The 12,281-nt window shown below is 45.1% G+C and overlaps 1 protein-coding gene across 1 annotated transcript in view; it reads right to left on the bottom strand.

Annotated features, from left to right (window-relative positions):
* LOC308357906 (polycystin-1-like protein 2) overlaps positions 1-12,281 on the bottom strand; it is a gene marked incomplete at its 5' end in the record, with an annotated part of 90,501 nt that overhangs the window by 61,758 nt on the left and 16,462 nt on the right. The window contains 4 exons of the mRNA XM_080827785.1: positions 1,125-1,174; positions 3,899-3,976; positions 6,141-6,545; positions 8,360-8,580. Coding sequence (XP_080683911.1) covers positions 1,125-1,174; positions 3,899-3,976; positions 6,141-6,545; positions 8,360-8,580 — 754 coding nt within the window. The remainder of the gene's footprint in view (positions 1-1,124; positions 1,175-3,898; positions 3,977-6,140; positions 6,546-8,359; positions 8,581-12,281) is intronic.

The following is a 12,281-nucleotide window of genomic DNA, read 5'->3' as shown; positions in this document are numbered from 1 at the left end:
GCTGTTGTGAAGGAGGAGGAGTGAGTGAGTCTGTGGGTTCTAGGAGGAGAGATCAGCAGGTATAAGGTATGCTCCTTGAGTAAGTTCTAGTAGGACCTATTAAATGGCCAGCCTGAGAGGACTTAGCCTGTATAGCAGGAAGCTACATGGCAGAACTCAACCCCTAGTGGTCTCCCAGGGCCTAAGAATAAAGTCCCTAAGTCCCTGTCTTGCTACCTAAGACCTCATGGGATCTGGCCTCTGTCCATCTCTCTGTAATCTCCTACATGCTCTTCCTACCCAGCCCCCTAGGCCTCAGGCCAAATTCCAGCCCCAGGGCCTTCATATCTGTGCACCCCAAAAACTCTTATTCTGTTTTCCAGCATGACTGACTGTCTTATCTTCAAGTTCCAATTTGAATGTCTCCTTCTTACAGGCCTGATCACATTTGCTAGGCCACCTTGTGTTGGTTGCTGTCACTGCACCCCTTTGCTTCTAGTTAGACACTTATCACAACTCCTAACCAGATGCTAATTTATTCGGCAGTTTCACCCACTAGGCTCCAAGAAGGCAGGGACCATGGTTGTTTATTCACCTTTGTAGCTGTAGTCCCTAACACCAGGCCTTGGATATATTAGATGCACAGTTTTTGTTATTGACATGCACAGGCAATGTCAACAGCAAGGAGCTGAGGACTTCGTCTTGCTGTAAAAACTAAGGAACCCAGGCCTGTTTTCTAAGCATGAACAGCTATAAATTTTCCTCTGAGCCCTGCTTTAGTTTCATCCCACAAATTTGGATAGGTTGTACTATCATCACTCAAAAATATCTTAAAATTTTCCTTGTGAATGATTCCTTTGACCTCTTGATGTTTTTCAAGTATGCTCTTGAATATCCAAGATGTCTAAAAGGTATGTACCTATCCCAGATATCTTAGTACTGATTTGTAATGTGATGCTGTAGTGGTTGGAGAACATGCTTGGTTTGATTTCATTCCTTCTGGATCTCTTTTCAAGTGGAAGAAACCTTTATGCTTCCTAGTTTTCTGGCTATTAGCACCAATAAGCCCAAACTCAAAACTAAAGCAGAGTGCTTAGACATCTTTTTCTGGTGAGGTGTTAAGTGTTTAAAAAACAAATACTCACATTCTTTTCCTTGGCATTTGTTCCAGATGGTTCTTGCAGACTGGAAGGAGCTATAAACACAGTGGGAATAAGCATCACACTTTGGTAGTGTTGATAAGATTGCCAAAGGGCAGAGTCAGGGGTATGCTCAGAAATTTAGCATATATTTAGGCCATAGAAATGGGTAAAAACTCAAACTATCTTGTCCACCTTTGGACTAAAGACACCTCTTTGGTTGTTAGGAACGAGGCAGGCAGTTGCCAGTGCAGTTAACACAAGATTTGGAGACAGGCCTGTTAATGTTTAACTGTTAATGTTTAACTACCAGTTAAGGGAGGGAGTGGGGAACTCTGATTTGTAGTGTTTGCTGCTTTCTTTGGTATCTGTATTGCCACTAAGGCAGATTTCAAGCTGCCAAGCTGATCGTAGTGATTGTAGAGCAACCAGCTCTAACAGGCTGCTGGAAGCCAGCCTCAGCACACCATGGTGCATTTCTGTGTTCTTCTATTGGCCTCTTACCGGCTGTGTGAACCTCAGAAGGTTAGTTATTCTTTCTGAGTCTTAGGTTTCTCACCCCTTACAGAAAGGCAATTCCCATTTCTCAAGGGCTGAATGATGTGTTTAATTGCTTTGTCATCTGCATATATCTGTAAAGAGTATTAGCATATCAAGTCTAAAAAACGGAAAATGTACATGCAGTTGGTATGCTCTGAAAATACTAAACTGTGAATATGTTAAAGTGTAGTGATTAAGATAGGAATGTGTTTTATCTGCACTGGCAGATCCTTGTGCGTCTCTAGACCCCAGTGACCTGGTTATTTTAAGATCTGAGCACCACTGATCTGTAAAAAATTCTCTCCCAGTGAATTCCCATTCAGAGAACTCCAACTTTGAAGGTCTGTAAAAATTATACAAAGCAAAGCTAAGATGCTAGTCACAGAAGCCATTCTTAATCTTTTTTTTTTTTAAGATTTCATTCATCTATTTAATTGACAAAGAGAGAGAGAGAAAGAGAGATCACAAGTAGGCAGAGAGGCAGGCAGAGAGAGAGAGGGAAGCAGGCTCCCCACCTAGCAGAGAGCCAGACGTGGGGCTCTATCCCAGGACTCTGAGATCATGACCCGAGCCTAAGGCAGAGGCTTAACCCACTGAGCCACCCAGGCGCCCCACCATTCTTAATCTTAAGAAGGAAGATGGTCCAGTAACCCTGAATGAAGAAATCAGGAAAAGTAGTTGCTACCTCTGATCCTGGCATGAATTAGCTGAGTGACTTCTGGAAAGTCATTTAACCTCTCTCAGCCTCAAATTCCGTATGTGGAAAATGAGGGCCATGGACAGTAGCAAGGACAGCTGTGGTTTTCCCCCCAGCCAGGTTTTCAGGCCCCTCTTCCCTTGGTAAGAGCACTTACAGGTGACATTTTCCCTGAGGAACCCTCCTTCCCCCACTCTCAGTCCTTGGTTTGGGTGAAGCTGACCCTTCATCATGTTCTGGGTGAACATGTGATTCTGGTCTGCCCAATACCACTTTCCCCTGGCCTCAGCACTGGGTCCTGGAGGGAACATGAACCAAGCTTGGACCAGTAGAGGCAATCTCAGGACTTCTGGAAATATCCACAAAGAGGCACTCCTTCTCTAGGGTTAAAGATTGAAGCCTGGGGCCATCCTGCTACTGCTTGGGAAGAGGGAATCACAATGAAGCCTGAGTAAGAACGAAGAGATGGGAAGAGACAGATTTCTGATGACTGATGATTGAGTGATGGGATCCAGCTGTGACTAAACCCTGGCCTTTTCTGAGTTGATAAAACTTCCCTCTGACTTGAGCTAGTTTGAACTGTTTTTCTGTCCATTGCTGCTCAAAGAGTCCTGGCAAACACATTTGAAATGAACTTTCAGCTCTGTGACTGCCACTGTTGGTTGCCTACCCAGCAGCCAGTTCCCTACTCTTCCCAGTTGCCAGAATCTATCTTTTCCCCCAAAGCTGGAGGTGAGGGATACCGGCTTCCCAGCATCCCTTACAACTGGGGTGCATGACCCTGGCCGATGGTATCTGACAGAAAGATTGCTAGGGATGAGGGGGGGAAATGCTCCCTCCCCACCCCAGTAACAAGAGCTACAGAAAGGGAAAAAAACTTGAGCAGCTGCTGGATAATGCTGGGCTGACTTGTGATGTCTGGAACTGCAGCAGCCACGTTGATGGCATGCAAGCCTAAGAACAAAGCAGAAGCTCTCAGGATGGCAGAACCGGACAACAGGGGCGCCAGGATGGCTCAGTCTGTTAAGTGTCTGCCTTCAGCTCAGGTCATGATCCCAGAACCCTGGGATCAAGCCCTAAATCCAGCTCCCTGCTCTGCCTGCTCTCCCCCTGCCTGCTTATGCTCTCTCTCTGTCAAATAAATACATAAAATTGTTTAAAAAAAAAAAAAAAGAAGAAGAACACGACAATAGAATGAGCCTGGGTCCTTGCTGGTGACACTAAGCCACTGAACCAACCCTGCAATTACTTACCTCCTAAATTCTTAGTAGGTGGAACAATAAAACCTTGAGCGGAAAGCCTCCTTTGTTGGGCTTTCTGTTGCTTGGAGCCTAAAGCAACATAATGAATACAAACTCGGATGTTTCAGAATTCTTAACAATGGTTGAATGTTTTACTGCATATTTCACTGCCCCTTAACATCTATAGAGCAAGGTAAGCATTTCAGAGCTTTGTTTTGAAGAGTTCCTCACTGGATCCCAAGCAAGTGCAATGCCCCAGACTCTGGTCACGAGTTCTGTACCCACTTCCAGAAATTCCTTGCCTGTGACAGTGATGCTTCCGACTTCCAAACTTAGGTTTGAGAAGGCATTCCTCACCATCACAGTGACCAGAAAGGTACCTGCAATGCAAAGGGTAGAGAATTATGGGTGTTGTAATAACTTGTTTGACTTCTGCTAAGACAGCTCTCCTAGCATGTACTTCTCAGTTCCACTGATGGCAGAATTTGAATCTTTCATCATCTGAGCATTTAATGAACCCCTCTTGTATACCAGACATGGTGCAAGGCTCTGGGGACGCAGAGATGAATGAAATGTGGTCTTTGTCTTCAGGTCCTTATAGTCTAGTAGATATGCAGGAGACCAAGTGCCAACCCTTGGCAGAAATTGGTATGGGGGCATTGTGGGCACAGAGCAGGGGATCACTTCATGGATCATGGTTCATGGCGGGGCTAAAACTAAAGTTCAAAGGACCAATAGTACTCATCCTTTGAGGGGAGATTCCAGCAGAAGGAAAGACATGGCAGAACTTTTAAAAGATTGAGGGGTAGAAAACGGAAAAGAATTTGTAAGACTTATTTGGGGTTCATATGTATCCCACCCCTCTTCCGTCATGGGGAAGGGCAGTGGGTGCTCCCTTCTCAAGTCTAGAGGGAAACTCATGAGAGGGGACCCTTGGAAAGGTGAATGGGTGCTCTTTGAGGTTGAGGACCCCCATGGAAGTGTTCCTTACTCATGCCCTGGGAGGATGGTCTATGACAGAGGATGGAGTGAGAGGGAGAGAGGGAGGGAGGAAAGTTCTGCATTCCTGCCTTTGGAAAAAACTACAGTCACTACCGGTAGCTGGCCAAGGAAAAGGTGAGAATTTTCTGCAGACCAGATGTTTGTCTAGGGGAGAGGGAGTGCTGGAAAGGGCAGCAAGAATGAGAAGAGAGAGTGACCTTGTTGGTGATCCAGAAGCAGCAGCAGCTGGATAGCTGTGGCCAGCTGAGGGAGAGGCATCACCCCCATCCCGGGAGCTGAGGGACACAGCAGGGGCCTCAGAAGCCCAGAGAAGCTCCCATAAGAGACAGCTGCAAACATCTGCTGGGCCCTGACAGCAAGGCCAGCTAGGACTGAGCCAATGCCCCCAAGTGAGGATTTCTGTCCTACCTGGTTCCCTCTCCTTCCTCCTCACCCCCTTCATCCCTAGAGCCATCCAAATCTGTTTTTCTTGTGGGGAGAAGACTACTTATCATCTAAGAGTAAGCCAAAACCTCATAGGGCCTGCAAAGATTTTATCTATTATCCCCTGCCAAGCAACTTTTATAGAAGACAAAAATTAATTTGCATTTGAATTATAGCCTATATATTGTACGTATTTTCCATTGTCATTTCATTTCATTCTGGATTCTCCCTGTTTCAAGCTAGACCTCTGATACCTGGCAAAGTTCCAGTGTTTTTCTTCTCAAATCTGTCATTTAACCTGCTATGTCTTTTGCCAGCTCTGCTGCTGAGGGCATGATAACCCCACACCTGCATAATGTTCCCTCTTTCTGACATACCTCTGAGACCCAGGGCCAGGGACCCCGGGGGCAAGGTTCTGGGTGGGCTGGAGGCTCTGTGACCCTCATCACATTCCTGCCTGCTGACCTCACCGTACTGCCCTGAAGGACTCTCTGTTCTCTCCAGATTAAATGCAAATGTCTGCTGTGGTCTCCTCCCCTGGTGGTGCCAGCCAGTCTGTCACTCTATCTCTGTTCCAGCCAGCATCGTGACACTTCCTCTCTTCTCCCTCCCTCTCCCACCCTTGTTTTTACCTCTGTCTCTCCCCCAAGGGCATGGACTAGCTTCCTGAACCACACACTCCTCTAGAAATGATGGAAAAATTGGACTACTCCAGCCCTCCTCTGGTGGTTCTCAGTGGGGGAGATTTTGCTGTCCAGGGGACAGTTGGCAATGTTTGGAGGCATTTCTGTGTGTGGGACTTTGGGGCCTGGAGCTGCTGGCATCTAGTGGATAGAAGCCAGGGATGCTGCTGAACATCCTACAATGTGCAGGACAGCCCCACAACAAAGTATGGCCCAGTCCCAAATGTCAGAAGGGCCAGAATTGAGAACTCCCGTGACTCTGAACTCTATGAGGGCAGATAATAAGTCTCTTCCTTATTTTTGTGACACAGGCTGGATGCTATGAACCAGGTTTGTGACCAGGACACACTGAAACTGGCTGGCAGGATGCTGGACACCCAAGTCTGGAAGGGAAGAGGAAGGAAGTTTGGAAAGGGGGTCCACCAACCCCAAGTACCTTCAAGAGGAACTGCCACATGGTAAATCCCAAATGGCCCCTTGAGGCTTTCTTCTTGGTGGGTGAAGGTTGCATTGAGTCCTGCCACTTCAAAGGTCAGCCCCTCTGGGATACCATGAGCCACCGAGACGTTGACCAGTAGGTCTTGTCCAAGCTCCAAGTGGTCAGAACCCCAGGAGGCCTGTAGCCCTGACAGAGGCTCCACGAAGTGGACTGTGATGTTTCTAGAGGGTGCAGAGGTGGTGGTGTTGCTGGTGGCTCGGATCTCCAGGTGGTGCATCCCGGGGCCAATCCTTTGCTGGGCTGCTTGGTCCAGGGTCAGATTGTAGGGTAGAAGGCCCCTCAGTGTGGTGAACTCAGCCAGGCTTGTGTTGCCTGACAACACAGTGTAAGTCACCCCTGTTCCTATGTGGGATAAGAAATATTTAAGAATGTTGACAACAACCATGCTGTAGACTGTACCAAGGTAATCAAGACTAGCTCTGAGGTCAAGTTCTGGATATAGCTAGGGGCATGGTATAGCCATAAAGACATGTGGAAGGGTGAGTCCCAACCCCAAGTATTAACTGTGGTTATCTCTGAGTAATGGGTACATGAAGGATTTTTCTTTTTGGGTCCTCTCTGCTCATCTGCACATTCTAATTTATACTATGCATGTGTTACCCATAAACTTAAGGGTCTGTAATAAAGATTTGAGAACATTTTGTTGACAGGTTTGGCCTTGGAGGGAAGAAGGCTAAGAAGGAAGCATCTCCCGAGGCATGGCTGATTTTTATGCATGACAGTTAGCCTCCAGTCTTGTTCTGGGCAGGAGCAGCTGAAGCCGTTTCCTTCCACCTCTGTAGCAGACTGTCTGGAACCCTGCTCCTCAGGAACACGCAGCCTGTCCCCATTAAGATGGGGCTCCCTTACAGGTTGGCACTGGCTGTCCAGCGGAATATTGTGGTTGACTCTGAAAATCTGATTTAAACCACCAAATTATGATTCTCTCCAATAGAAACCAAGCGGGTATATTTTCTTGTTTGAGCAAGGATGATGCAGCTGACGCTGCCAAGTAACGTTAGCCCTCTGACTCGCCCATTTACTGCTCCCTCTCCCCACACTCGGCAAAGAGCAGGCACTCAGTTATATTTGTAGAATGAAAAATAAATGAAGGATTATTTTAGGTTTCCCAGGTGCACAGAGCAGCCACCTTCGGCCGACAAGGACACCAGAACAGAGAGGAGCCCCAAGTACCGCGTTTAAGGACCCGCAATGGCTCTGTGAAGTCCCTGCTGAGTGAGGCTCTGGGAGCTGCGAGGTGGGACTGAGTCACGTCCTCACCTCTGCAGCTCCATGTCAACGCAGTTTACCTCAACAGGCTTCTGTCCAGGTCGCAAATTGGGCCTGTGCCTGCAGGAAAGATGCTGCCTCCAGTGAGGGTGGGTCTTAGCTGGTAGGGTCTCTACTGAGAAAAGGGATGACATTCAGGAGTATTCAACAAGTGAAATTGCATGGGTCCCTCCTGACAAAATAGGATGAATATTTTGATAAATCAGAATGGACACTGTGACCAATCGGAATAGATGCTGTGGTGGAGCAGAAGGGACACCTTGCCTAATCAAAATGGACACAATGACCAATTAGAATGGCCTCTGTGACCAATCAGAAAAGAAACTGGCCAATCAGAGCAGACACCAGCCATAAGAGCTGCTGTGGCTGGAGCAGTGCTTGTCACTGACTAGCAGTCCTGACTGGGGGCAGCATCACTGTGCCAAGCTGGGCAGTGCTGGCTGCACTGGGATGGCCTCAGTCCCAGCTGATAGCTCTCCCAGTCCTAGTCAAGTTCCCCCAACAAGGAGTGACTTAGAAATTCAGTTCTTCTTATGGGACTGTGGGCATGCAAAAATGGCATTCAGAAGGCTGAGAGATTCACTAGCTTACTGGGCTTAAGACTTTGAGCCAATTTCTGAACCTTCCCTCTGTTTCTTCATCTGTAAAATAGAGATAATAGTAGTAACATGTAATAGTACATGGAGGTAAAACTAGTACATGTAAAGCACTTAGACCAGTTGCAGGCACGTACTAGGTGCTAAGTAAATGAGCTAAAAAATGAGCTAAGTAAATGAGCTAAAAAATGAGCTAAAAAAACTGACCTGAGTGCCTAAGCCTGGGAGTTGGATGGATAGATTTGGGGAAAATCAAGGTTGCCTTGACCTTGACCATTTCTGTAGACTCACCTCCATCAAGCACCACCTGAATCCACAATGGGTCCCCGAAGACAGTGCAGCAAAGAGGGCTGGCTCCTGACTTGGACAGGCCGGAGCACCCAGTCACATTGAGCTTCTCTATCTTGTCTCGGATTGTCACATGCTTCTGAGCCATCACATGCCACTCAGTGGTTGTGCATTCAGCAAACACAGTGAATTCCCCAGGGGCTGTGAACTGGTGGATGATGTTGCTGGATGATCTGCTGGCAATAGTCGGTGTTACCAGTGTTAGGAACACACACACACATACATTCACACATGTGTGCACCCATGCACTCACCTGCCTCACACTCCCCTGCTATGCAAAGAAACAAATGAAGAAAGAGATGCCACTCAGCCAAGCTGTTGGTGTTCATAAAGATTAAGTGGAAATGTCTGGAGCAGGTAGAAGTGAAAGAAAGAGCAATAACCAGCCAGGGAGTTGAATATTTGGTTACAAGTCCTTTTTCTGCTATTTATTTCTTCTGTGGCTCACATAAATCCCCTTTCTGGGTCTTCCTTGCTTCATCTGTAAAATACTATGCCCCAGTCTACCTTTCTGAGCCATATTTTCCCATGTGTAAAATGGGACCCTAGCCCAAATATATCAGAATTATGGGTATGTTTTGCTTCTCATTTTCCCAATAAAACTAATTAAAAATCTCTAACAGGGCCTGTGAAGACCCACATGACCTGCCTTCCTGACCTCATCCCCATCTCCTGCCACAGCCCCCTAGCTCAATGCCCAGTCCGACCTCTTTTCAGTTCCTGGAATGTGCCACCTCCTGTCTGCCTCAAAGCCTGCAAGTGTGCTATTCTTTGCTGGGAAGGCTCTTGCCCATGTCTGCTCACACTCACGCTGTTCCTTCTGTTCTCAGCTTAAACATCGCCTCCTCGAGGAGACCTTCCTTTGGTTCCCTATGAAGGAAATGCTGTAGCTTCGTTGCTTTTCCTGGGTGGCACTCATCCCTTGTGTGCTTGCTCAATCACTCTCATTCTTCTCTGCAAGGTTGTCCACACAGTGTCTGTCTAATTCTCCATTATAAATCTGACACCAACACAGTGCCCAGCACAGAGTGGATGCTGAGAAATATTTGACAAATGAGCATATTTGTGAAAAAGCATGGAAAACAGTAACCTGACTTTTGGTGCTGGCCACCACAGTGTAAGCCCACCACAGCCTATTTCTTCCACTGATTACCATGAAAACCCTGGGCAGATTTCAAAAAGAAACTTCCTAAAGATCCTGAAAAGTAAACAACAGCAGACAGGTGGGGAAGAAAGTAAAAACTTTAAGAATTATCCATAAAGATGGGATTTTCCTGTTTTGTGTCCTTTTTAACCTCCTTTATCTCTTGGCTTTGTCCATAGGGTAGCCTGAGTCATGAAACTGCACAATGGATGAAGAAAACATAAACCCCAAGAGAAAAACCCTCTGTTTAGCCAGAGAACCAGGGAAAGGGACCCAATGAGCTTGAAAGCACAGGGAAAATATCTGTTTGTTTTGTGTTCTCTTGTTTCTCTCTCGGCCCTGACCTAGGCTGTCCTCCCTCAGAGCTTCATTGACTGCTTAAGGGGATGCAAACACAAAATCCCCAAGAGAAAACCCATCTTTCTAGCCGGAGGCGCAATGGAGACTGTGGGAGCTGGAGACTGTGGGGGAAACCCTGAAAAGGAGAGATCTGGAGAGAAGGATCCCCCACTTCCGTGAACAACCCAGCACAAGCCATGACCTCACCCAGAAATTATGCAGGTGCAAAACAGCCCCAAAGACACACAGCCAAGGCTTTGTTGAAGTCAGACTACAACATAAACACCACCCGGAGTGCCACATGTGTGGGGCAGACCCAAACAGCTTTGGAAACTGAATGGACGTGGGAAACACGGCTCACAGAAGGCAAGTCGTGAAGTGTGGTCTGAGTCTAACCGGGGGTGCTGCCAGCTAAAACAAAACAAACAACAAGCCATTTTCCAGAGGATTTTAACAGGATCCATAGTCTCAGAACCTACTCTCAAAATGTCCAGAATACAATCCAAAATTGCCTGATATACAAAGAATGAGGAAAATTTGATCCAGTCTCAAGGGAAAACATAATAGATGTCAGCCTGTAGATGACTCAGGGGTGGAAATTATCAGACAGACTTGAAATCCACCATCATAACCAAGCTCCATGACATTAAAGTAAATCCTCTTTAAATGAATGGAAAGCTAGACATTCTGAGCAGAGAAACAGAAATTATTTTTTAAAAAATGAAATTTTAGGAAAAAACCACAATACCTGAAATAAAAAAATTTTACTAGATGCCTGCAATAGCTGAATAGTGACAACAGAGGAAAGTTGGTGAACTTGAACGTAGAGCAAGAGAAAGCATCCAAGTTGAAGAACAGATGTTAAATACATTTAAATATTAATAAAATATTGAGTTGTTTAAAATGAGAAGAGCATCACCAATCTATGTGACAGTATGAAAAGATAAAATATTTGTGTCATTGGGGTACCAATGAGAAGAGAAAGATTGGTGTAGAAAAATATACTGAGGAAATAATGGTGAAAACCTCCTCAATTTGGGAAAACCCTACATTTAAAGATTCAAGAAGCTCCACAGACCCCCCCCCCCAAGGGAAAAAAAGGTAAAGAAAACCATCCCCACACGTATAGTTATCAAACTGCCAAAAATCAAAGATTAATGAGATAAATCAAAAAATCAAACTGCTGGAAAAAATGGCAAATTACATGTAGACAGGTGAATGAGTGTAGATCTCCCCTCAGAAATCCATGGTGGTCAGAAGACAGTGGCAACATCTTTAAGTGTTGAAACAAAAGAACTTTCAAAACTTAATTCTATATCAAGCAGAAAAATCTTCCAGGGAGTGAAGCAAAATGAAGACATTCTCAGGAATAAAGAAATCCTCTAAGAGGGTTTGTTGTCAGAAAAGCTGCTATAAAAAAAAAAAATGGTTAAGGGAGTTTTTCCAGCTGATGGGAAATATCAGAGGGGAACTTGGAATTTCAGGAATGAAGGGAGAGTACAAGTAATGGCTAATTATTTTGGTAAATGAATAGGCTACTTTTCTCCCTTAAGTTCTTTAAATGTGTATGACTGTTGAAAAGGGTTTTCAATGTATGTAAGTGTCCTACATAGGACAATTATAAAGGAGGGTGGGCAAAGGGACCTATATGCCAGTAAGGCTTCAACATTTTACTGAAGTCAATATTAACTCCATTTGGACAATGAAAGATTAGATATATATATAGTAATCCCTGAAACAATTACTAGAAAGGTAATAAAGAGAACCAAATAATAGATATGTTAAAATGGAATACTAAAAATATGCAAATACTCCAAAAGAAGACAAGAAAGGAGAGGAACAGAGGGAAAAATAAACAGAAGGGCGAAGAGAAAACAAGTAACAAAATATAGTAGACCTAAACCTAACTATATCAATAATTACATACAAATAGTCTAAACACAACAATTATTGTGCCAAATGGGATTTTAAAAAACCAAGACACAACCAAAGACCGTCTACAAGAAGCCCACTTTAAATACGATGATAAAGATACGTTAAAAGTACAAGTATAGAAGCTACACCAGCAAACACTAATGAAAAAATGATGGAGAAGGCTTTATTAATATCAGACTATGTAGATTTCAGAACAAGAAAACACTGACTCTTTAGAGAAATGTGAAGGATGGTTTTGAATAGCAAAATCTGGCCTGTTTTTCAGGGATCTGCCTGGAAGAAGCAACTCATTCCATTTTCTGAACTCTGCTGCCAACTGAAATTGCCCAGGACTAAAAGGCAGAGAAACGGATTTTTCCTGATTTGTCTCCCAGTGAGCTCACCCAAGGGAAAAGACAACAAAGTGGTTTTAGAAACTGCTGCCAACAAAGAGAAGATATGCTCAGA

This window comes from Martes martes (genome assembly GCF_963455335.1).
Source record: "Martes martes genome assembly, chromosome: 17".
NCBI lineage: Eukaryota > Metazoa > Chordata > Mammalia > Carnivora > Mustelidae > Martes > Martes martes.
Note: the sequence above shows the minus strand (reverse complement) of the source record. Positions and strands in the feature narration are given on the sequence as shown.